The sequence below is a fragment of the Erpetoichthys calabaricus genome, chromosome 11 (assembly GCF_900747795.2).
Source record: "Erpetoichthys calabaricus chromosome 11, fErpCal1.3, whole genome shotgun sequence".
Lineage (NCBI taxonomy): Eukaryota > Metazoa > Chordata > Cladistia > Polypteriformes > Polypteridae > Erpetoichthys > Erpetoichthys calabaricus.
Window position 1 is genome coordinate 137911490 of NC_041404.2, and position 26113 is coordinate 137937602.

Below are 26113 nucleotides of genomic sequence, written 5' to 3' on the forward strand. Positions count from 1 at the left end.
ACAGTGGGCACAAGTTACTGGCTAAATCTGGGTGTACTGAACTTTTTCTTGACCGTCTCCCTGGTCGTTGTGGACCCTCTGTGGCTCAGTGCCCTCCTCTTTCTGCCCCGACGGTTCAAATCGCAGCCCATTTCTCACTCGTCACACGAGTTTGGGGCTCGCCAGCCGCTCCCAGGCGGCGTCACCACTGCTGAGAAGCTCTGGCTGCAGCCCAGTCTCCACGTGCGCAGATCCCTCTTTAATTTCCACTGTTCCATTACTTCACCCTCCCGCCCTCCTTCCAGGCGTTAGACGAGCGTTGGCACACACACGCGGCCCTCATCTGGAGCCTTCAGGCGGCCCAGCAGGCTACGGCCAACACCGCACCCAGGCAGCGTCTCTGAGCGGCCTAACGAGCTGTTGGATGCCAGCCCAGACGGTGGTGCACAGAACGTTCAGAGCTTCCATTAAATCCTCCTGACTGCCCACCGAGTCCCGCGGGAGACCTTCAGGTTGTCTCGTCTTGGGCGACTGGGGGCCACTAAGCCATCTTCTGACTCATTCTCTATTGTCTGTCTGTCTTCTCTACTACAGCAAACGGCCCGGCCCACCTTTTTCGCCAGAAAGTTTGAGGCGAGTGTGAACCAGGAGATTGTGACCCAGCTGGACACCTTCCTCTTCGGTGCCCTGCCCGTGGGCACACCAGGGCTTAAGACCTACTGGGAGAACGTCTTCGACAGCCCCGATGGGGTCCACAGCATCTCGGACTCTCAGCTGACACATTATCACGCCTTCATGCGCATGGGACTCGCCAGGGCAGCCAGCTCGCTGCAGGGGGACCCCGGTGACAGCCGTTGCAGGTCAGTCTCGCCGCTTTGGCTCCATTTCACTTGATTGACTCTCAGTTCTACCTGGAAAAACCAGAACCCGGTGCAGGCTACTGAGAAGTGGGGGGACAGGAGTCAAAAGGAGGGCGAGATTGGGCAGGATGAGCATTTCGTGCCCTGCAAGCAGGCCCATGATACCTGGCAGGACGTGAAGTTATTGGATCAGAGGCCGGGTAGGAAGGTGCAGACCGGTGAAGTCTGACAGGATCAGGCGATGCGAGAAAAGCTGTGGGCTGGTGACATCACCAGTGGTGCAAAATGGAGTGGCCTAACAGGATCAGACTTGAGCTGAAGTGTCAAAGGTGCAAAGTGAGGATCAGGCACTGGGGGGGATAAGATGGAGGCCAGTGAGATCTGACAGGATCAGTTGGGGGTACTGAGCTTGGACCGAATCAAAATAGAACCGTCAATGATTCAAACTGGAGTGCCCAGACTGGCACAAAGCTGTAGGCTTAGGAGACCTGGTAGGATCAGACTCCTGCGGTGAACATGCAGGCCAGCGAGAGGCCTGATGGGATCAGAGGATGAGGTGATGCTGTGATTTACTGGGATCTGACAGGAGGAAAATATCCGTGTCAAAGGATCAAACTGGAGTGACTAAATCTGATGAGACTGGCACAAAACTGCAGGCCTAGGACACCTGGCAGAACCAGACTGCTGTAGTTAACACTCAGGCCAGTGGGATCCAAAGGGGGATACTGGGATCTGACAGGATTATAGTACAAGTGTTATGGGTTCAAAATGGAGTGTCCAGACTGGCACACAGCTGGCAGGATCAGACTCCTGCAGTTAACACACAGATCTGATTTGTCAGAAAATGGGGTAAAGCTGTGGGATACTGGGACTTGATAGGATTGGATTCCTGTGGTTAAGATGCAGGCCAGTGAGGTCTGACAGGATCAGATGTTGGGGTAAAGCAGTGGGGCACTGAGCTCTGACTGAATCAAAATTCAATGATTCAAACTGGAGTGCCCAGACTGGCACAAAACTGCAAGTTTAGGAGACCTGGCAGGATCAGACTGCTGTAATTAACACTCAGGCCAGTGGAATCCAAAGGGGAATGCTGGGATCTGGCAGGATGAAAGTACAAGTGTTATGGGTTCACTATGGACTAGCCAAAAGGAATCTCACTAGCACAAAGCTGCAGGCCTTGGAGACCTGGCAGGACCAGACTCCTGTACTTAACGTGTAGGCCAGTGAGATCTAACAGGATCAGAGAATTGGGGTATAAGTTCTGGATTGGTGGGATCTGATTGGACTCCTGTAGTAACAAATCTGACCAGTCAGATCCAATGGGTCGGAGAATGGGGTAATCGTGTGGCATGCTGGGATCTAACAGGATCAGACTCCTGTGGTAAAGATGCCAGCCAGTGAGATCTGACAGAAGAAATGAAAGCTGTGAAATCCCAGGATGAAAGTACAGTACGAGTGTCACAGGCTAAAAACGGAGTGAACCAAACGGGACCAGACTGGCACAGAGGTGCAGGTTATCAGACTGGCAGGATCAGGCTCCTATAGTTAACACTCAGGGGGGTTACTAAGAACTCATAGGATTAACGTATGAATGCCAAAGGTTCAAAGTGGAGCGACCAAACAGAGCGGTGCAGAGCTGAAGGGCTGTGAGCCCTGACTGGATCAGACTCCTGCAGCTAAGATCGACCTGTCAGATCCCAGTATGCCAGAACGTTACCCCATTCTCTCACTAGTGAGATCTAACTGGTGAGAGAATAGGGTAAAGTTCTGGGATCTGACAGGTTGAAAGTACAAGTGTCGCAGGTTCAAAATGGAGTGACCAAGCAGGCCTGAACTAACAGAAAGGTGGCAGGGTCAGACTCCCGTAGTGAATCAACATGCAGGCCAGTGAGATCAAACGGGCTCAGAGAATGGGGTACAGCTCTGGATTAGTGGGATCTGACAGGATCCATCCCCGAGACCCCACACGGCACGATAAGAAGGCTGCAGTGCCAGGTCAGCCTCCCGATGTTAATGTTGGACTCAAAGGCTGAGTGCACCGAGGGTCCCGGCTTAAACCTTTAGGCCACGGAGATCTTGTGATGTGTGCCTAGAATAACCCGCCGCGCTCCTCACAGGATCATGAAGCCAAAACACTGAAAGCCGAAGTCGTCGGAAAGAAGGAAACGAGCGGGGTCAGCGTTGCCGGGTGGTGGAGTTTTACTGCTAAGAATATTTCATCTTTCTCTGCCTCGGCTCTTAATGGCCGGCGTGATGAGCAGAAGCACATTTGTTTTCCCAGGTGTGTCCAGCGAAATACCAACAGGCTCCTCCACACCGATACGCATGGAGCAGGCAGGGGGTCGAGTCAGGTGGTCCTGGACTGGACGGGCGGGCGCGCCGACTCCACCGGAGGGTTCAAACCGGGCTTTGCAGCTAATCACCGGACGTTGATGGAAATGAAGAACTGATTTTGATTCCGTTCCGGTGTGCGTGCGCCGGCGCTCATTAATCCTCCAAGCCAAAAAAAAAAAAAAAAAAAAACGCCTCACAAAACGGCGGGTTTGCTTTATTGCACACTTTCAGTAAAAAATGAAGCTCTGCAGCTGTCACTCGCTGTTCATTTTTCTTCTTCAGCCTCATTTCCATAGATATTAAAATACGGCGGCTTGTCCCGATGGCAGCTGTGATGTGTGGACGTGCCACGTTCACACCGAGGCCAGGCGTGTGTGTGTGTGTGTGTGTGTGTGTAACATCAGTGTGGCCCAGTGGGTAAAGAGTGAGTCAGGAGATGGTGTGGCTCCGGGTTCAATCACACTGCCGGCTCCTCCGTTTTTCTTTTGTGCGTAGTTCACGGTGAAAGGCGCTATATGAAGATAAACTCGAGCAATTGTTTGAACTCGCTGCTGCCTTTGCATCATGATTGGGATGTGCCACCCTACAGTGGCAGTGCCACTCCTGTCTACTTGTATACTAAACCCATTGCCCTCCCTCTCTCTCTCTGTTTGATTGGCAGGTATCTCCCAGCAGGGCATCCCGTGTCAGTCCACTTGTACTTCTTGTCTGACCACTTCCAAGGGTATCTGGTGAGGCACCAGGCCACCAACCTGGCGACCAGCAAACAGGAGACCCTGGAGACCTGGGTGATGCCCAAGAAGGTGTTCAAGATCGCCAACCCGCCCAGCAGTTTGGGTCGGCTGCAGTTTGTGGAGGTGAGTGGCTAGGGGGCAGCGGTGAGTCCATCAAGAAAGGTGGGAAAATCTGGCGGGAGAATCCAATGGGGCGTAGCTAGGGGGGGGGCAAGGGGGGACATCTGTCCCCGGGTGCAGCATCCAGGGGGCGCCAAATTGATATTCCCTATTGCATTTTGGCAAACAGGAGGGGGCACGAAATCTTCAGTTGTCCCCGGGCGCTGAAAACCCTAGCTACGTCTCTGGAATCCAATGGGGCGGGAATGTAAGGATTTTTAGGAAATTTGGGATTGGGAGGGTAAACCAGCTCTGGTGTGAGGTATCGCCAATGTCAGCGCCACCTATTGGTGTGACATAGGTGTGACATAGTAAGGTCAGCTGGGCTGGAGGGATGGAACCTGAGGAATGGGGAGGAGCTAAATATTTTGGGCGGGGCTAGATGTTGAAGTTGGGGGTACGTATTACGTTGAGTCTACGCACACTTACCACATTACGTCTGACCTACTAAACTACCAAAGCGCTGGCCACAGCTAACACGTGGACCGAAAGCCGCTCTGTCAGGCGGATGTGGCAGTCAGGTGACCTCCTCCCGTTGCGGGCATGGCAGCACTGGGTCCTGTTTCCCGCCCGTTGCCGCCCAGTCTTACCGGGGAGACGCGCACGTCAGGACCCGCTTTCCCGGCAGCGCAGCGCCTTCGTCTATTTATACAGCGAGAGCAACACCTCCCCCCTAACAGGAGAGCCGCGGCCCGATTTAGACACAATTACAGGCACAGATTGATCTGCGCGCTCCTTTAATGAGCTCGGAAGCCGCGATCAGGCGCCTGCTCGCCACATCCATCTTCCGCCGTCCGATTCGGGAAAAAAACTCGCTTGGCTCAAACTGCTCGGATTGTTCCGTTATTAAAAATTCAGCGCTTTCCAGCACTCGGAGCCGCCGATCTGCCAGTCAAACGCAAACGGGGTCACATTTCCAGTAAGGACCTCCAGCCCATTACAGTCCGCCTGCTCCGCCGGGTCCACCACTTAGACTGACCGCTCTGGATAGCTGGCCATCCCCAGAGTGCCAATTAATGGCTAACTGGGCATCAGCGCGCGCCCTGCTTACTCGCCCTTTATGCCAGCTTTCGAATTTGTTAACGTGCGCCGTTGCACACTGACCGATGAAAATGCGTTTTTTATATAGCGCCTTTCACGTGGCACAAGGAGATTTAGTCGGGTTTATTTATTTGTTGCTCTCACTAGGACGACATTGGATTTAGGAGCAAAACTGGCCACTGCACCGCTCTTACCGTAAATCCCCCTCCGCCAGCCTAAGATCCATCAGGGGGCAGCAGCAACAACGGCTGAACGGATCTTCTTTTTGACCAGAACACACACAACGGCTGGTGGTCCGTTCGGCTTCGTGAAACGAATGCTCAAATCATGTTAAGTTATAGAGCGCCTTTCATGGAGCGACTTCTTACAACTTGGCATAAATCTGGACTGTGGTGATTTAAAAAAAATTTTATTACTGTTATGACTCAAATATTTTTATAGTGCCTTTCATAAAGTGCACTGTTTCAAATTGTTGTATTGTCTGAAGACAGATGTACCTAAACACTTCTAGTATTGTTTTATATTAAAAAACAAAAATTGAATGAGGGACTCTGAACTGGACTAAACTGGTCCAGTACTGGGTAGGTGAACGTTACGAATTAAACGTCCTTCCATTTTGCAAACCTGCATAAACACAAGTTGAGGGTCACAGGGACCAGAGCCTGTCCGAGCAGCATCAGAGACACGGCAGGAACCAACCCTGGACTGGTTGCCAGACCCTCATCGAGGATTTTACTTCATATAGCGCCTTTCATAAGCTGCACCACACCGAGTAGAATGTGTACATGCAACTATAGGGTCACTCTGGCCGAAGCCTGTCCTAGCAGCATCAGAAGCAAAGCAGGAACCAACCCTGAACTTGATGCCAGATGAGTGAAGTAGATTTACTTTATATAGTATTACAGGGATATTATACATAAATTTAAGTTTAGGGTTTAGGCTAAAGCCTCTCCAAGCAGCATCAGATGCAAGGCAGGAACCGACCCTGGACTGGATGCAAGACCACTACAATGAATGTGTTGTCACTCAAGTGCTTCGGGAGTTGGATGCTTTAGTTTTTCTTTAACTGATTGAATGAAGTGTGCCAGGCTGCATAGGTGTGGCTGCACGTGCCACGGTTTGCCAGGCTAAATACACCCCGATCATTGTGGCGCAGCCTGTGACGCAAACAAGCCTGCTAATGTAACTTAACGGACTTACGACACTTAAAATGGTGTAGAGAGATTAAGAACCTGCACCTCCTCTGGAGGTACCCAACTTGTGCCCACCCCAGCACCAGCCAGCTGACTCTTCTTACCTTTGTCGATACCGGTCTACCCGTACGGAAGCCAATTTGGAATGTAATGGGGCATAAATCACAAATTGTGTGGGTGGGCTTGTATATCAAGGACTGAAGCCATTGTTGCCACGCTCGCCCCCAATACCCCGGGCTTGAACCTTCGGGCTCCTTTGCTTCCTGCAGCCGAGCTGAAAGGAGATACGCAACGTGCGGTGTTTATACAGGAATGTGGCGACAAGACTGCAATATAAACAGGACAGACTGGCACTTTTCATTTTTTTAAATATATTTTCTACATTTTAACTGCCACGTTTCCAAGTCGGGAGTAGTCTGCCATCTAGGGGCCACTAAGCGCATTACAGAAACTCGCAGAGAGAGCCAAGTAGCTCAAGATTTATTTGTTTGCTGTTTCTCACTTTATTTATTTATGTGACACTTTTATAGAAGTCGAATGATAAATTACAGAAAATTCCTTTCCATATGTCTTCAATAAGAGGATTGTCGGGAAGTAACCTCTAGTGAGTGGGTACTGCAGAACCCTGCGCTTTACATTGCGAGGCCGGCAGGTGAGGCGCTGTGAGGTGAGCGGATGAACCCAAAGCGTGGGCTCGCCACGAACATCCAGGGGCACGATCGACGAGAACGCGCCATTCCGTCTAATATTCACTCAAGCGGGGGTCTGAGGCGCTCTTGACTACTCCTGTCCGCCAGTCCGTTCAGCTCGTTCCGCGTCTGTGTAGTCTGCTTGGAAAAAAATGAACGCATTTGTGCAATTTACTTTTAATTATTCATAGGTGGTAACTTTTTATCGTTGGAGCTGTCATGTGGTTAAACGTAACATGCTTACTCATTTAGTGACTCTGAAAGGCGCTATATAACGCGCTATATCCTATGAATGAATTTGAATCTCCAGTGCAGAGCTTCCAAACAAAATGTGTTGTGCCACCTAGTGGCTGCCGTGTGCGTTGCTGCAGATAAGAGTTTGATCTGAAGAAATACCCCGAGGTGCTCAGGGGGTCCCGTAAGCACCACCCCCCGCGTTGGCCGAGCTCTGGATAACTATTGGATAACTAATAAGGGTACCCGGACACTCAGTAGATTACATTTATGAAACCCATGTATTGTTATAACTCAAGCTGTACATTCATTTTCATCAGACCAGGTTCAAACAACGCAGCCTCGTCTAAATATTCCACACCATCTTCATCCAATATAGCGCCTTTCACTGGGCGCAAAGCCTTAGAAGGGGGCCACTGAGGAAGGGCTTTTAAAAGAAATGCAAGCAACTGATTACAGGAATCAAATGCTTTATATAGTGCCTTTCATACGGTGCAGTAGTTCAAAGCGCTTAATTAAATCTGACATCATTAATTTTAAGAGCGCATTTTCATAAAAATATGTTTAAAGAAAAAAGTACAAGTAAAATGAAAAGTCATACAAATAGAAAGAATCGAGTATATGAAAGAAGAAATAAAAAAATATAAAATAAGAATAAATCGATGCGCATGCATTTCCACGATACAGATAAACACGTGGAGTCCTTCCTGCTGGATTAAAGTTTTAACGTCTCTAATGTTTATAACGAGAAGTCCGATGCTTTGAATTAGAATTAGAATTTTATTTTACTTCAGAATTTTTTTCATATATTTGTTGCTTTTTTTTTTTAATAAAACAATGTTTTCAAAACAAACCTGAACCGGATCGAACTAGTTTAGTGATAATTGGAAGGATGGATGGCCATTATGTTCAAAACCCAGCAGCATCAGCGGCAAGGCAGTGACCAGCCTTGGACTTATACAGCACCTTACATTTATTTTTTATAGCGCCTTTCATAAGATGCAACATAGCTAAGTGCTAGGGGAGTACAACGCATACATTCAAATTTAGGGTCTCTGTGGCTGAGGCCTGTCCAAGCAGCATCATATGCAAGGTAGGAACCAACCCTGGACTGAATGCCAGTCCCTCACAGAAGAATGAAGCTTTTTAAATTTTATTTTGGTTGCTAAAAATTCAATTTCAGAGACCCTTTTGCTGAAGCCTGTCCTAGCAGCATCAGAAGCAAAGCAGGGACCAACCCTGGGCTTGATGCTCATCCAGTGCAGATGAATAAAGCAGATTTATTTTATATAGCGCCTTTCATTAGATGCAATTTTCGTTAGGAGTAGGATACGTAATCCAAGTTCAGGGTCTCTAAACAGCATTAGAGGCAAAGCAGGAACCAACCCTGCCCTGGATGCCAGTCTCTCACAAACATCTATTTTATATAGCGCCTTTCAGAAGGCGCAGCATACCTAACTAAGAATGTTAGGAGTAGAATGCAAAAATTCAAGTTGGGGGTACCTCTGGCCGAAGCCTGTCCTAGCAGCATCAGAAGCAAAGCAGGAACCAACCCTGAACTTGATGCCAGTCCATCTCAGATGAGTGAAGTAGATTTACTTTATATAGTGCCTTTCCTAAGACTCAGCATAGCAAAGCACTACAGGGGCATGATGCATAAATTTAAGTTAAAGTTTTAGGCTGAAGCCTCTCCAAGCAGCATCAGATGCAAGGCAGGAACCAACCCTGGACCGGATGCCAGTCCCTCACAGATAAATGAAGCACTTATTTTATACTATATCTATGTGTATTTTTCTTTTCTTGTTTCCTCTGAGTAGTCGTCAGATTAAGCGATTTTGAATTACAAAATTAGCTATAAATCATTCTTTTAAACCGGTCCTCCATGTCCCTGTGGCGTTTGTTACCACGATATCAGCATCTTGTGTTTCTGGTTAAGGTCTGTGCACACGCGCCTCTAGGCTCCCAGTCCTCCCAGTAAGGTGAGCGCCCTCCGCCAGTTTGCTTCAGGTTGGCACTGCCAGTATGCCATCTCCCCGCGGGCCCGTATGTTGCTCTTTCAGGGATCTTCAAGCTGCTGGCTGCCGTTGCCATTTCTAATATTAAATTTATGAGCGGCATCAAATAGCTGCAACTAATTAGGTTAATTGTGCTAATCTCCTCCATTCTGTGCTGCGGATAAATTATGGCGTCTCACAAAATGACTGATATTAATTGAGTTTAGAGTTCTGTCGCCTTTCACTAGGCTGGCACATCATCACACGCCGAGGCCGACTCCTCTTGTTTTCTCTTTAATATTCACGCCAGCGCTGTTGGATCGCGGAGGATTTCTGCGGCGCAGACGCCCCCTTCTCCTGCTTCCTTTCCGCCATCTGGCTAACGTGGCTCCCGTTCTTCCGTGTCGACTCTTTCATCTCCTCATTCCGCGGTGCCAAGTGATCGTCATGGACACCGTGAGCAGGACTTTATTACCGAGTGTGAGGGGTCCTCTGGGGCATCAGCACTGCCTGCCAGAAACTCGGGTTCAAATACGTAGGAGTAGCCTCACTGGCGTTGCACTTCTCAATGCGGTCTTCGGGTCCTAAACTGAACCGAAGAAACCTTATGTCACGAAGTCCAACGCGTGGCACTTCCGGGTGTCATACCGCTTTGAGCTCTGGCTGGTGTTCCATCGTCACACCGCCACGATTTCAAATTCAAGTTCACAACGGCCTCGCCATTTCCCATTTGTATTGCCATTCAGGAACTGCCGCCAAAGCGCAGTGACCAAAAGAACCAAAAAAGGCCAAAGAGGGTGTGGCCGTAGGCGGAGCTCTGACTAGGTGGCGACAGGATCCACCCTCTCGGGGCGGGCGTACACCTTACCAAATGATTGGCGTGTACAGGCAGCGCAGCTTTACTGTCAGTCATGTCAGTCAGTCATTTTCCATTTATATCCCAACACAAGGGTCACGGGGGTCTGCTGGAGCCAATCCCAGCCAACACAGGGCGCAAGGCAGGAACAAATCCCGGGCAGGGCGACAGCCCACCGCAGGACACGCACACACACCAACCACACACTAGGGACAATTTAGGATCGCCAATGTCTTTGGATTGTGGGAGGAAGCCCATGCGGACACGGGGAGAACATGCAAGCTCCACGCAGGGAGGACTGGCGAAGTGAACCCAGGTCTTCTTACTGCCCCACAGCTTTACTGGAGGTGTGCGATTTGAGCAGGAGCGCTCTGGAGGGCTGCAGAGGGACTCTTGTGGGATTCTTCACCTGCACTTTCTAAAACTGTGGGTCGCGTAGTGACGTGATTGACTTACCCAGCGTGTTCAATGGGATAGGGTCACGTACGGCTTGCGAAGTGTCTCGCGATGGGTCGCTTTTAAGCATTCGACATCGCACCGTTATGACTTTCTAGACAGATAGATAGATACTTTATTAATCCCAAGGGGAAATTCACATTCTCCAGCAGCAGCAGCATACTGATACAAAAAACAATATTAAATTAAAGATGGATAATAATGCAGGTAAAAAACAGACAATAACTTTGTATAATATTCTGCGGTGATTATCCAAGGGGGGGACCTCCCTTAAGCCCCCCACCCTCGTTGAGAAAAGACGACGATTATCCATGGGTGACCATCCCCACACCTCACCACCCCGGAAAGTGCGTTGCCACTGACAATAGAGGGTGTCGTTGGTATCGCGGGCTGCAGTTGCACCCTTCTAGATTATCTAAGGGGGTCTGGGTCTCGGTGACAATAAGAAGGGCAAGATTGAGTTCACGAGGAAAAATAAAACGGTTATGAAACACTGTGCTACGGCGTCAGGAGTTCGAGAGCCGTCTTACCCTTAATGGTGGTGTGTTGTTAATCATATTAGTATGTGGAGTTCACAGGGCCGGCGTGAGAATGTTTGCTGCCCAAAGCTAAGCTGTAAATGGCGTCGTGCCCGCTACCCCCTTCGCTTTGAGTGGACTGTGGACCCATCGCTGCCAGGGCCGAGGAGAGTGAGATATGGAGGAGTTGGAATCAAAGCAGTAAATTTATAACGATAGAACGTTTGATGTGTTGCAGTAATGTCTGTTTATAAGGTGGTCTCAGAAAGGTATGCGTTTGAGAGGTGCCACTTCCGAAAACACGGAGGGACTGGGCAGGATTGGCAGGCTTTTGTTATTTTGTGCTTTTAAAATTTTTCTAAAATAAAACATCGATTATGTTGTAAATAACCCCATAATCTACACCTATAATTTTGTGGTGTGTAGCTATCTATTTAAATTCCCATTCTAGAATATGTTTTACAATGATGGTAACCATTTAATTAAAATTTTACCACGGAAGTTCCATAAATATAATTTTATTTAGTTTTCTGATCTAAGTTGATAGGCTTGATAGTATGACAGAATTCGATTAAACAGAAGTGTAAAAATGATCCTTAAACATCTTCCCATGATTCTTAGTTACCGCATCCTCCGTAATATATGCAAAAACTGCAATGTGACTATCCAATCAAGACACGACCACGGAGAGTTTTTTTTTTTTTTTTCAGTAAGTACAGGAGGACGTTTAGTTTGTTTGTTTTTAAGCATGAAAAGAGCGAATCTCATAGATGGCGGTGAACAACGGAGGGCGACATTTGTCAAGTTTTAACCCGAGTTTTAATGTAAGCCCATTTGGGAAACGATTTCAATCGGCCTTTAGCAATGCGTTCAAGAGCTGCATCCCTGCCACCGTTTTGATCGTTTAATGCGGAGTCCACGTCTTCTATGCAACGCCAATTAGATGATTATTATTATTATTATTATTGTTATTAGGACTATTATCTCTGATGTCATCTATGATCCCTCCTCACTGTTCCCGGGATATGAAGAGCCACCCCTGTTGGTTCGTGTAGGTCGCCACTTAAAACCAAACATTATAATTTAAAACAAAATAATCGGGTTAATTGGAATTGAACCGTTGTATTGAGTTCGAGCGTTCCTAAGTCACTGCCTTGTCCTTGCTATTCCCCGCATAGTGTCACTTCACATCACCTTGAGCATAAACTGGTATTCAGGTTGGTATTCCCACGTCCTGCCACGTCGAATTGCTGGATGGCGTTGTCTCCTTTCACTCCTTTTGGTCCTAACTTCAGATCAGGGATACTCTTTGTGTTTCGACCACTTGGTCACATTTCATTTTTGATCAAGTTCAGGGTGGCAGGACCTCTGCTTCTTAGATAGGAATTACCATTGGCCATGATGTCCACCCCTCCAATTCAGGACCTCCTGTTTGGTGCTAAATGGAGTTCTGGTGATTCCTGATTGGGGATTGATTCCTGGCAGGGTGCTATAAAAGACAGCATTCCTGATTGGCTGTGAAGATGAACTTGAAACCTCAATGTGGTTTGTCAAGATGTCACCTCACCTGGTGAGGAACACGGCTTGAACTTCTTGTCCTCTTGCAGCACTGTGTTGTTATGTGACAGAAGGAATGCTGGGTGGCACAGTGGTTTGTGCCACCGGCCCACCGCTCCCCTAATCCAGACTGAACGTGCATGGTATCCCAAAGTCATTTGTTACTTCACTGGTAGCTCTAAACTGTCCTGCAGCATACAGGCAGCCCAGCCATTTAGTGTTGCCAGCATAGGCAGCCTCCCACCCGTGATGCTGTATTATAAGGTTTAGAAAATGAATAAATGTTCAAGAAATGGGGTGAGGTGCCTGTGTGGGTAGCTGAGTAGCTGTGTTTGATTTTTCAGATTGGAACAGAATGGGATGCCAAGGAGAGACTGTTCCGGAACTTTGGCAGCCTCATCGGACCAATGGAGGAGCCCGTGGGCATGCAGAAGTGGGGGAAAGGAGCCAATGTGACTGTCACCGTGGTCTGGGTGGACCCCACCAACGTGATTGCAGCCACGTATGACATCCTGATAGAATCGAACGCAGAGTTCACCCATTACCGGCCCCCCCTGAACCTCCCACTCCGCCCAGGAGTCTGGACCATCAAGGTGCTGCACCACTGGAACCCTGTCGCGGAGACCCGCTTTCTCGTCACCCCGCTCGCCTTTAACAACAGGAAGCCCATCCTGCAAGGTAGGCTTGGCTTACATTTTGAAGCCTTTTGAATAAATGACAATGCGTTTAGAAGACGCAGGGGTCAGGTCAAAAATGCTTTGAGTCAACGTGCTGTGGGCACAGGCGACCAAACCGCATCCCAGAACCGCGTCCTCCACACACCATGGCACTGGAATGAGCTGCTCCGCCGTGTGAAGCACAATGGAAAGGCAGCAGCGAGCAAATAAGAAAAGTGCTGAGCCTTGTAACAAGGGCTTGAGAAGAAGCAGCGCTTCCAGGACGCCACTCCTGCCGGCACATTGAGGTCAACCTTTAAATTCCACACAGAAATGCGCCTCTGCCCACCAGACGCCTCTCTGTTGGTCTCCACTGCCACGTTGCTGGAGCTTCTCTCTCCCACTGTCTCTGTGTCCAGCAGTCTGTGCCACCGCTTACGTGAAGAGCAGTAGTGGTAGGAGGCCAAGCCGGAGCACAGAGCGGTGGAGAAGTGACGCAAAGCCATTTCAGGCAGTGCATTATGGGCCAAGTGGTACATTAGCAAGGGGGGGCACTTAGTAAGAGGATCTTCCGCAGCTATGCAAATGTTTCTTTCAAGTACCAGTTTCCTGGCAAGGAAGGAGTAGATTAGTGTGGTCTGACTGAAAATGTGCAACTTGAAGAGGGGAGCGGTGCTTTGTGACTATTGTGCTGCTTGTCTCCTTGTGTACTGATGCGGTACCTCCTGACACTCATGCTGTTGAACTTTGGTTCCTTGCACAGTGTAGCGGTACTTGTTTACGACTGTGCTATTGAGACTTGACTTCCTGGAAAGAGGACTGGTCCTTGATGGCAATCATCCTGTTGAACTTTGACTCCTTGGGGAACAGAGCAGGTCCTTGCTGACAATCGTGCTGTTGAAAATGGATTCTTTAGAGAAGGGAGCAGCACTTGATGAAAAATGTTTTGCTGGACCTTCACCGTAGCACTGGCTATTGACACCTGCTTCCTTGTGGAGTGGAACAGCACTTCCTGACAATCAGTCATCCTGTTGAACATTGACTCCTTGGAGAGCAGAGCCGTCCTTTCTGACAATCGTGCTGTTGAAAATCAGTTCCTCAGAGAAGAGAGTGACACTTTCCAAACACTGGCTCCTTGGGTGGCAGAGTAGTCCTGCTGTTGACATTTGCCTCCTTGGGGAAGGGAGCAGTCAGTGCTTGCTGTGGTCACTTGGCTCCCTAGAATGGGCAGCAGCCACTTGCAGAAAATTGTCCAGTTAAGCCTTGGCTTTTTGGAGAGTGGAGTTGCATTGCTGTTGAAATGTGCATCTTGGGGAGATGAATAGTCCTTGCTGACAATCATCCTGTTGAACCTTTGCTCACTGGGAAAGAGCAGTCCTTGTTGACAATAATGCTATTGGACTCTGATTCCTTGTAGAGTTCAGGAGAATTTACTGACAGTCAGACTGTTAAGCCCTGGCCCCCTTGGATTGCAGACCAGTCCTTTCTGACAATCATGCTGTTGAAAACTGGTTCCTTAGAGAGGGGAGCAGCACTTGATGGAAAATGTTCTGTTGAGCCTTGGCTTACTTGGAAAGGAGAGTAACTTTGCTGTTGAAATGTGCACCTGGGGGAACTGAGTAGTCCTTACTGACAGTCATACTGTTGAAAATGGGTTCTTACGAAAAGGGAGCAGCACTTGATGGAAAATGTTCTGGTGGCCCTTCACAGTAGCACTGCTAGTGAAACCCACTTGGAACAGCACTTGCTGACAGTCAGTCATCTTGTTGAACATTTGACTCCTTGGAGAGCAGAGCCATCCTTTCTGACAATTGTGCTGTTGAAAATGAGTTCCTCAGAGAAGAGAGTGACACTTGCCAAACACTGGCTCCTTGGGTGGCACTGCTGTTGACATTTGCCTCCTTGGGGAAGGGAGCAGTTGGTGCTTGCTGAGGTAACTTGGCTCCCTAGAATGGGCAGCAGCCACTTGCAGAAGATTATGCTGTTTTAAGTTTGTATCCTTGGGGTAGGGTTGGAAAATTGCAGAAAATTGTGCAGTTGAGCCTTGGCTTTTTGGAGAGTGGAGTTGCATTGCTGTTGAAATGTGCATCTTGGGGAGATGAGGAGTCCTTGCTGACAATCGTGCTGTGGAATGTTGTTTCCTTGGGGGTTGGAGCAGCATTTATTGACAACTGGACTGTCGAACATTGATTCTTTGGGGAGAAAAGCAGTCTTTCCTGCCAATCAACTGTTTCCATAGACAGAAGAGCAGCACTTGCTGTCAATCATCCTGTTGAACCTTTGCTCACTAGGAAACAGAGCAGTCCTTGTGGACAGTCATGCTGTTGAAGTCTGATTCCTTGTAGAGTTCAGGAGAATTTACTGACAGTCAGACTGTTAAGCCTTGGCTTCCTTGGGTTGTAGACCAGTCCTTTCTGACAATCATCCTGTTGAAAACTGGTTCCTTAGAGAGGGGAGCGGCACTTGCAGAAAACTGCCCTGTTAAGCCTTGGCTTACTTTGAAAGCAGAGTAACTTTGCTGTTGAAATGTGCTCCTGGGGGAACTGAGTAGTCCTTACTGACAATCATGCTGTTGAAACTCGGTTCCTTAGATGGGGCAGCAGCACTTGCTGATAAATCTCCTGATGAATCCAGAGTCCTTGCTGTTGAAACTTGTTTCCTTGTGAAGTGGAGCTGCACTTGCTGACAGTCATCCTGTTGAACCTTTGCTCATTGAGGAAAAGAGTAATCCCTGCTCACAATCATGCCATTGAACTGTTAAACCTTAACCTCCCAGGGGAGCAGAGCGCCATTGAACCTGAAGAGCTTGGGGAGCAGAGGAGCTGTGCTGTTGGAATTTGGAGCCCTGTGAAGTGGAGCTATACTTGCTGACAATCATAGTGTTGAACTTTGGTTCCTAGGGGAGTGGAGCAGCATGTGCTGACAACCGCACTGTTGAATATTGACTCACTGGGCAGCAGATCAGTCCTTGCTGACAATCATCCTATTGAAAATGGGTTCCTAAAGCAGGGGAGTCACACTGGCTGAACACTCGGTTTCCTTGGGTGGCAGATAAGCACTGTTGCTAACATTTGCCCCCTTGGGGAGCAAAGCAGTCCTTGCTGACAATTGTGCTGTTAAAAATTAGTTCTTGAGAGAAGGGAGCAGCACTTGCTGAAAATCCTCCTGTTGAACCCGCTCCACAGTCCTGCTACTGAAACCCGCTTCCTTGTGGAGTGGAGCGGCACTTGCTGACAATCCTTCTGTTGAACACGGACTCCTGGGGAGTAGAGCTGTCCTTGCTGACAATCATGCTGTTGAAAATCGGTCCTTTAAACCAGGGGAGTGACACTTGCTGAACGCTTGGTTCTTTGTTTGGCAGATAAGCACTGCTTCTGAAATTTCCCCCTTAGGGAAGGGAGCAGTCGGTGCTTACTGTGGAAATTTGGCTCGGTGGACTGGGGAGCAGCACTTGCTGACAATCGTGCTGTTTGAACTTCATATCTTTGGGGCATTGTGGAACACTTCATGACAGTCGTGCTGTTTCAAGTGCCTTTCTGCATTCAGCAAGTGCCAGGCAGGGTCTGGTGTGTCAACGATAAGGGCTTTTCATCGTCGTTCATTATGTATTAATTTATTTATTTATTTCCACTTGAAATGTGATTGTGGCACACCGGCTGTGGAGAACATTTCAGGAGTTACCATCACAATAATTGACGTCGCTAGTGTTACTCTCGTGGGAAATCAAAAAACAAAAGATTTGATGTTCATTGAAACCATTTCTATAGACAAAGGTGATCCAACAGAACAAACATCAGGCCACATTTACATTTTGTAGGCCGTTGTATATTTTAAAAAAGCACAAATGCCGATTTCACATGTGGAAAGAGTAAGTCCACCCCTCCATTTATCACCCCCTCAGATACGTCAAATTAGAAACCGGGCGCAAATGATAAGAACATCCTGAAAGGGGACCTCATCTGAAGCTGTCTGGTTTAAGCCAACTCACATTTAGTGTGGACTGAAGTGTGTGTCATCACTAAGCCAAGAGTAAAAGAGCTCTCTGAGGTGGTCTTCACAAAGAAGGCGTCTTCCATAGATCTCCAAACAATTGGAAATCAACCATTCCACCGTCCAGAAGATCATCTACAAATGGAGAAGATTTCAAACAAATGCCAGCTTGTCCGGATGAGGCTGCTCCAGCAAGATCATCCTGAGAGCAGAACGCAAGTCTCTAAAGAGCCAGAGATTTCATCACAGGACCATCAGTTGGCCCTCAATGTCAAAGTGTGTGAGTCTACCATGAGAAAGAGGCCACACAAATGAGGTCTACATGGAAGGTGAGTCAAGAGGAAACCACAAAGAACATGAGGGCAACTCTAAAGTTTGAACATCTGAGCAAAGACCAGGACTTCTGGAACAAAGTGCTCTGGACAGAGGAGGCAGAGGTCAAGTTATTTGGCTGAAGTATCAGAAGACATGCCTGGCAAAAATCAAAGGCAGCATTTGACCAGAAGAACCTGATGCCAACTGTAGAGCATGATGGTGGTGGTGGAAATGTTCTGGTATGATGCTGCTTTACTGCATCCGGGCTTAAGCAGCTCACCCTTATAACATCCACTGGGAATTCTTCTTTGTGCTTGAGGAAAATCAGAATATTGAAGCTCAACCAAAAGCACAGCTGCTTGCAACAAGAAGATGACCGTAAAGATTCCAGTAAATCCATCAAGGAATGGCTGATAAGAAGGACATGGTGGGTCCTGGAATGGCCAAGTCGAAGCCTGGGTCTGCTTTTTGTGTTTGAAACAGGATGGTGACACAACACGCCCCTCAAACATCGCACAGCTGTAAGAATTCAGCATGGAGGAGTCGATTGTCAGAGTGCGAGACAGTGCTAGAAAGTGCCAACCTGAGTGGGCAACACCAGCTATTAGGGCCAGGGGGGGCACTGACATTTTCACAGGTGGATACTGCAAACTCAAATACCTTTATCTACAGGTGATGTTTAAGTGAAGATGAAATCTTGAGATGTCCACGTGCGGTAAACAAGGAAAGAACATTGCATGGGGTGCATTTAATTTTTCACAAAATGGCATCTTGCAAATTACTCCATGTAGCCGACTTTCCAAGCGCAGGAAAAAATCAGAGGCCGTGATGCATCATCTGGAGATGGGAGTGAGTTGGATGAGGTCCATTGGTCACTGCTGGTCAGCAGATGAGTGAAGGGGCTTTACAAATCAGTGAAAGCCGATGTGGATCTCGACTTGACCATTTGGCTTCACCACATCAAAAATCTCAGGGCAGGATTGCGGACTAAACCCAGAAGCTGAGGAGCAGGAGCCGAATGTGTAGACAGAGTCACATTTTCTCCCTCGATTTCCTCCCTAAATTACTTACGGTGGGCTCAGAAGATATTGGGACCCCTTCACTTCCGGCACACTTTAGCGTGTTGTAGATTTCATTTGAAATGGATGTGTTGGCCATTTTCACCCATCGATTTAGACCCATCGTGACAAAGTGAATACATGTGTGACATTTATTCAAAATCTGAAATAGAAATCTCTCCTTCATTAGAAGTTTACATTTATTTGGCCAACACGTTTTTATCCAAAGAGACGTACAATATTTGATGGTACAATGAGCTACATTTCGTTTGGCTTTCCAATTGGACCACAAGCAGGTCAAATGACTTGCTGAGGGTCAGGCACTGGTGTCAGCAGTGGGATTTGAACCCACAAGCCCAGGATTTGAAGTCCAAAGCCTTAACCACCACGCCACTCAGACCCTCTGCTGTGGTACCCCATGTTGTGCTCAGGTGCCTCCTGTTGGCTTCCATCCTCCTTGAGATGTTTCTAGAAACTTCCCTGGAGTCCACCTGTGGCAAACCAAATTGATTGGACGTCACTGAGATGTGTATAGCAGGTCCCCCAATTCGCAGTGCATGTCAGGACACCGAGCCATGAAGTCCAAAGCGCTCTCTGTAGACCTCCACGATCAATGGGTGGCGAGGCAGAGAGCAGGACAAGGGCATCACACCATTTTCTAAAGCTTTGAGCGTCTCCAGGAGCCTCCAGAATTGTGAAAAGGAAGGAGTTGGGAACCACCAGGACTCCTCTTAGGAGTTGGCCATCCTGAGGATGTGTGTCAGGGAGGTGCCAGGCTTCAGAAGTCCTCTGCTGAGGTGGAAGAACCTGTCAGAAGGACGACCACCTTAGTTAGCAGCGCTGAGGCATGTACAGTGGGGCGTCCAGACAGTGGGACCCCTTGAATGAAAGGCATGTGACACGATGAAGGACTCAGAGAGTTGAGGAAAAAATGGTTCTCTGGTCTGATGAGATACAAATGGAAGTCTTTGGGTGGAACTTCAAGCCTTTAGTCTGTTTGATCTTCACACCAGGGACATCGCGGCTGCCTTGACATCTTCATCACTTGAAACCCGCCATCCACGGTCAGGACTGTGTAGGGTAGGTGGTTCAGTTGCTGGAACCCCCCTTCTCAGGTGGCAGCTTGGGATTGACATGACATGTGAACCGACAGGCACCTTGTCGTGAAGAAGCTCATTTGATTGGCACGAGGACTCTCCTGATCTCCTGTCTCTTGGAATGTTAGACTCGCACTGAGCCACAGCTGTGCCGGAGTAACCTTGAGACTCGTCACAACTGGCCGAGACTGGTTTCAACATGCCTGGATATGTTATTGAACACCCCTCGTCCCATCCCTATGGTGGACCACGGTGGTGGTGGCGGCAGGGGGACACGTCAGGACTGAGGGCCAAACACAGGGAGGAAACTTGCTGCTCCAGAGTGCACGTCACCTCAGACTGGGGTGACAGTTCAATGACCCAAAGCATACAGGCATGACAACACTGGAATGACACTGGGACAAGTCTCTGAGTGTCCTTGAGTGGGCCCGGGCCGCAGAACATGTGAGGAGAAACCAGAAGATGGCCAATCCCAGACGCTTCCCCTCCAGTGCAAGGAAGAAGGGGATAACCCGCCCAAATCCAGGTGTGTCAAGCTTGTAGAGAAAGACTCAAAGCTGCTAAAGGGGCTTCCACAAAGTTCCGAATGAAGGGTCTGAATAGTTGCACGAAGGAGGGGTTTCACTTTTTGATTTTTAATACATTTGGAGTCCTTTGTGATGGTCAGCAATGACAACACCCTAAAGTGTGGGGGTCTCGACTCTTTCTCACTCTGCTGTTTGATTGGCTGGGATGTCCGTCGTGGTGTTCGTGACGCATTCATGACTGATTTCTGAGCGCCCCTTTTCTTTCTTTCCTTCTTGCCTCCGTTCCCTTAGGCCTTCATTTCAGTCTGCGTTTTGGGTTTGTCCCTACAGATGAAGATCTCCCCCAGTTCACATGGGTGGCAGTGCCCTGGCAGGGCTGTTTCTGGGTTGTCATGAGGAGTGTTGAGGAGGATGGGTTGACCTTTTGTCCTAGTCATTATAAAATGGCTGTTATTTTTATTGTTTTAATTCATTGGGTATCCTCTCATGAAGATCTGATCTCAGATATCATGCCCACTTATGTGTGGTAGTGCCAAGTGCTCTGCCTGACCACCTTTCTCTTCTCTCTTTCTCTTCCTGTCTCTTGCAGAAGATGCACTCAAACTGCACAATGGACCCGCCAAGAACAGCTACATGGACCAGAGCTTCCACGGGCTCAACCCGGTGCTGCACATCCCCGTCCACCTGGGCCAGGTGGAAGCTGCCAAGCGCAATGCCGGACTCACTGGGAAGGAGCTGGAGCGCTGGGTGGACAGTCTGGTGGCCTCGCTCTGGTCAGCCATGGACGTGTGCGCCGCGGGCCCCACCGGCTGTCCGGTCATGCAGGCCTGCAGCAAAACCGTGTGGAGCTCCTTCAGCCCTGACCCCAAGTCCGAGTTCGGCCCGCTCAGACATGATGGGCGCATCAGGTAGCGGCCACTGCTGGACAGGAGGCTTTCCTGCTATTTATTTTTTTAATTCCTATTACTGTTTTTATAAAACATTACGGCTTCTTTTTAAGAAAAAAAAAGCAAAAAGATTTATTTAAATTTTTTAAATGATGCCAACGATGGGGAAGGCTGCTAATGTGAGTTTATTATATTAGTACTCTCCGCAGTCCGGCAGACTTTCGTTTGTTCTTCTGCTGTGCCATGTGACTGTGATCACATGCTGAGTGCCCGCCATTGGCTCTCCTTTACCCGTCTGCTGCCCTGCATATGGCGGTGCCAGCCGGACAGCGGGGGTCCGCGGCCGCATTCGCACTGCACAGTGGCACACAGTCGAGTCTCAGCAGTTACGTGGGACCCTCAGTCTGGACATTTTGTAGAGGACGGAGGAACTTAGTGAGGAACGTGGGCCCCTCAAAGCACCAGTTAGTCCTGCGGCTTTGGCTTGGCGATTCCATTTTGAAAAGGTGCCCGTGGTGCCCTAAAGCCCCTCTGCATATCTCTTAGCGGGATTCACACGGGAACGGGAACCTCATCTGGTGTGACGTGGTTACTGGGTGTGAGGGGAGGCCCGCCGCTCAGTGACATTCTGCTGGGGCACCAGTAGGCGGCGCTGTTGTCAAAGGTCGGCAAGGACCCTGCGCAGGACACGTGTGGCACTTGTGTTTGTGTCATCTGGTGATTAGCAGCCTTCCCACCAACTCACCGTAGGGCGAAATTCCTTCATTATGGTACTGTATGGATTTGCACGGATGGCATTCGGCCACAAGTGCGACCACAAGACAGACGTTTATGTCTCAAAAAAAAAAAGAAAAAGGGGGGAGGCCATCGCGTCCCTGTCTGCGTTTGAATCTGGAGGAAAAAAAAAGTGATGGGCATCTGAAGGGGGGCCGGGGGGGTGGCTGCTTGTTTGTCAATGTGAGTGTGATACGTGTGTGTGTGTGTGTGTGTGTGCACTTATATAATACTGTATGAGAGTGAGGTGCCCGAGCGCTTAGGACCTGACAGTGTGTGTGTGTGTGTGTGTGTGTGTGTGAACAGAGAGAGCCAGCCAGCCAAGTGGGGTCTCGGCAGACAATGTTTGTGTGTGTGTGTGTGTGTGTGTGTGCACTTATATAATACTGTATGAGAGTGAGGTGCCCGAGCGCTTAGGACCTGGCAGTGTGTGTGTGTGTGTGTGTGTGTGTGTGTGTGAACAGAGAGAGCCAGCCAGCCAAGTGGGGTCTCGGCAGACAATGTTTGTGTGTGTGTGTTTGTGTGTGTGTGTGCACTTATATAATACTGTATGAGAGTGAGGTGCCCGAGCGCTTAGGACCTGACAGTGTGTGTGTGTGTGTGAACAGAGAGAGCCAGCCAGCCAAGTGGGGTCTCGGCAGACAATGTTTGTGTGTGTGTGTGTGTGTGTGTGTGCACTTATATAATACTGTATGAGAGTGAGGTGCCCGAGCGCTTAGGACCTGGCAGTGTGTGTGTGTGTGTGTGTGTGTGTGTGTGTGAACAGAGAGAGCCAGCCAGCCAAGTGGGGTCTCGGCAGACAATGTGTGTGTGTGTGTGTTGGGTCTAATTGAAATGTGAGACCATATGCAGAGCCCACAGTCCGCTCCACATGTTTCATGTTCATCATTCAGTTGGAGTCCTCGTCGTGTTGAGGTCTGAGTGCTCAGTGCTAGTATTATTATTATTATTATTATTAGTATTCCTATTATTACGACTGCAGTATTATTGGAACTTCCTGCAGTTGCCGTTATTTCTGGCTTCATCTGTTAACCCCAAATTTAATAAGAAAATTGACAAGTGGATAAATAAATGAGAATGATTTTGTATTTTGCATATGATAAATAATAATAATAATTAATTACTAAATGAGCCTCCTCCATTTGGCGTTGTTTGTGGCTTCACCGCATGACCCTAAAATGTAGAGGAGTATTGGAAAGTTGATGGAAGGATTAATCATTTTTATATGAGTATAATATTACACATATGTTATAATAATAATGAGCCTCCTCCATTTGGGGTTATTTATGGCTTCACTCGGGACCATAAAGTGAATAAAGCAATTAGAAAGTTGATAGATGAATACATGGAACATTTATTGTACATTTTCTGTATTGTTGTTGATAGTCATGAGTATGATAAGAAATTATTATTAATATTATTATTATTATTATTATTATTATGTATGAGACTCCTCCATTTGGAGTTATTTATGGCTTTCACTTATTACCCTAATTTTTTTAATACAATTAGAAAGTGGATGGATGTGTATTGTACATTATTATTATAATTAATAATAATGATGATTATGATAATAATAATTATAGATCATATATACAATATTATATACTTTTAAATAAAAGCATATTCATCAACTTTATAATTCTCTAATTCAGTTTAGGATCATAAGGTGGAGCTATAAATAACTCCAAATAGAGGAAGCTAAATTATTATTATTTAATTGTTATTATTATTTAATATTTATTATTATTATTATTGTAATCCATCTATCCATTTATTTTCAAACCCACTTTTTCCGGGCCAGCAGGAGTCTATCCCATCAAGAATCAGGTGCAAGGCAGGGATGGGCCTGAAGAGGGCACCAGTAGGGTGTGTGTGTGGGGGGGGGGGTACGCACACACACGCACACACACACACACTAGCAACACCACTTCACCCTTCCTGTATGTCTTGGACTGTGGGAGGTAGGCCACCCAGACAAGGGGAGAAGATGCAAACTCCATGCAGGGAGCACTGAGATGTGAACGCTGGTCTCCTTGTTGCCTTTGGGCCACCTAATAATAATAATAATAGTAATGTCATTATTTTCATGCTCATCACCTCCGTTTGTGGCTCCTGCTCGCAGCCCTAACTGGACATGAGGTTTAGGGGGCTGATGGCTGCAGAGTTGCCCCCCAACCCCATCCCCAGTGTGCCATCACACCCTTTGATTTCTTTTCTCCTTTTTTGTCTACCAGTTGGGTTATTTCGGGCCAAGGACCCCGTCATGTCAGGGGTGTGAGTGTGTGTGTGTGTTTGTGTCTTCACATTTGACAGCAGCCCCCCATAAATGGCGTGACGTGAGACCAGGTGAGCACTTTTTCGGTTTAGCAGTTGGTGGGCCCACTTTGCTCCGGGGGTCCTTCGCTGTTGACCCCCTCGAGCTCTCTGGTTCGTCGGTGGCGTAAAGCAGGAATTTCAAACCTGAGTGAGCGTCACAATAAAGTCGGCGGGCGGGGGGTCCACACTTGTAGTTGTTTGTTTCGAATCTATTCTGTCTATTTTGTATTGGGTGACTGGTGACACCAGGCTGTCCTCCGCGGCGTGTCCCCACTGTCTCCTTGCTCACAGGATGCCTTCTTTTATTTCCAAAGGCCGTTTCTCCCGCTTGCCGAGCCCCCGTAACGGCGCTTCTCCGCTCTCGTGGGGGTCTCTGTGCGGCCAGCTGAGAAAACGCTTTGTTTATTTGTTTGCTTTGAAATTTCACGTAAGATGACCACATTGCCATTAATTTGTGGTTTCATTCCGTGTCACAGCTACCTCCTGAGATGGGACCGCTGAGCTTGCGTGTCGGGTGGAGCGGCTCGGAGACAGAGAAGCCGCCGCCCACCAAACCTCCCACACCCCCCAAGCCCCCCCCCCCCCTCCAACTCCTGTGAGGTGGGCTCCATGCCGATGGGAGAACAGTGCTAACTCGGCCTCTTCTCTCTGTGAATGTCGACGGGCCGGGTGGGTTGGGGCCGACAGTGACGAGGGTCCCGCATCTCACCCTCCATTCAAGAGTCCCAACCTGACTGATTGTGACGGAGTCTGAGGTCCCCGAGAGATAAGAAAAAACGAAATGTGACTCGGGGGGGGAGGCGCCAAGGAGCCAAAGCCAGCCAGCAACCCATTCACGGTGGGCAGGAGCGCGAGAGAAAAAAAAAACTGGCGGGGCGGCCCCCTCTTCTTGACAGCTGCCGCCCACCACAAATCTGTGTGGATCCTTTATTTACTTCTACAGAACGAGCTGGGCCATTCTGACCCGTTTTGTTATTTAAAAAAAAAAAAAAGTTCTTGTACATGATGATGATAAATTTTAAAAAGTTATTTTGTTATAAATATTCTGATGTACAGAAAGTATTTTGTAATCTAACGTGGAATACGTCACCCGTGTACATATCGTGCAGCTAACGGCAACGTCCCATCCCAACTGTTGGCACCCTGACGGATGTAGAATTATTTTTTTTTTTTTTATTTATTTAAAGAGAAGCGAACTCGGCCAATTACTCCCAATGCGAGGACCCTGAGGGTCCGCCATCTGACGAGCCGCCCCCGCTACTGGGCGGCCGTTGCACTAACGTCTCTCTCTCTCTCTCCCTCTCTCTCTCTTTCGGCCCTTCCGGGGCCCCCCTTTACGCAAGTGGAGGTGAGAAACGATTTTGTGCCTTAGCTGTCGTCTCGTCTGCCACTTCTGTTCTGTCTGCTGCGTCCCCGGCGGCTTTTCTGTGTGAAACTCTTCCTGAGCTCCTTTATTGCACTGGGGGGAGGGGCTGGGGGGGCGGAGCAAGTAAAAAAAAAAAAAAAAAAAAAAAAAAAAAGCCCTGGTGACCAACCAAAAATCACCTCCTCCTGTATATACGACGCTTACCTGTGCTTTTCTGGTTTGTTCTTTTCTTTTCTTTTCTTTTCTTTTCTTTGTTCGTCTGTCTGTTTGTTTGACTGCTCAATTTTCAAATAAAATTTTGAAAGAAACGCCACTCGTCCGTTTGTCCTTTGTGTGTCTGGAATGGAGAAAACTGTAAAGTCCCTGCAGTTCCAGAGGGCCTCCGGTTTCTTTTTCCTTTACCTGTGGTATTTCGTCCACTAGGGGCGCTGCCCCACCTTAACCCCGCGATGTTTAATGTCGTGCGTGTCAGAAATCGGTGACACCGACAGAAGCCATTCCAGGTTATCATGGGGGGGAT

The 26113-nt window shown here is 48.3% G+C and overlaps 1 protein-coding gene across 4 annotated transcripts in view; it reads left to right on the plus strand.

Moving 5' to 3' along the window:
- Nucleotides 1-25901, plus strand: part of xylt1 (xylosyltransferase I) — a 98990-nt gene extending 73089 nt beyond the window's left edge. Inside the window, exons 8-13 of one of the 4 annotated variants that reach the window (XR_007936276.1) lie at nt 574-839; nt 3835-4030; nt 12949-13282; nt 20837-22508; nt 22677-23062; nt 23235-25901. Coding sequence is in view for 1 of the 4 variants with exons in the window: in XM_028814073.2 (XP_028669906.2) it covers nt 574-839; nt 3835-4030; nt 12949-13282; nt 20837-21159 (1119 nt within the window). In the remaining 3 variants the exon portion in view is untranslated. Of the gene's footprint in view, nt 1-573; nt 840-3834; nt 4031-12948; nt 13283-20836 lie in introns of all 4 variants that reach the window. The other 3 variants (XR_007936277.1, XR_007936275.1, XM_028814073.2) reach the window with 3 other exon arrangements.
- Nucleotides 25902-26113: the final 212 nt, after the last annotated feature.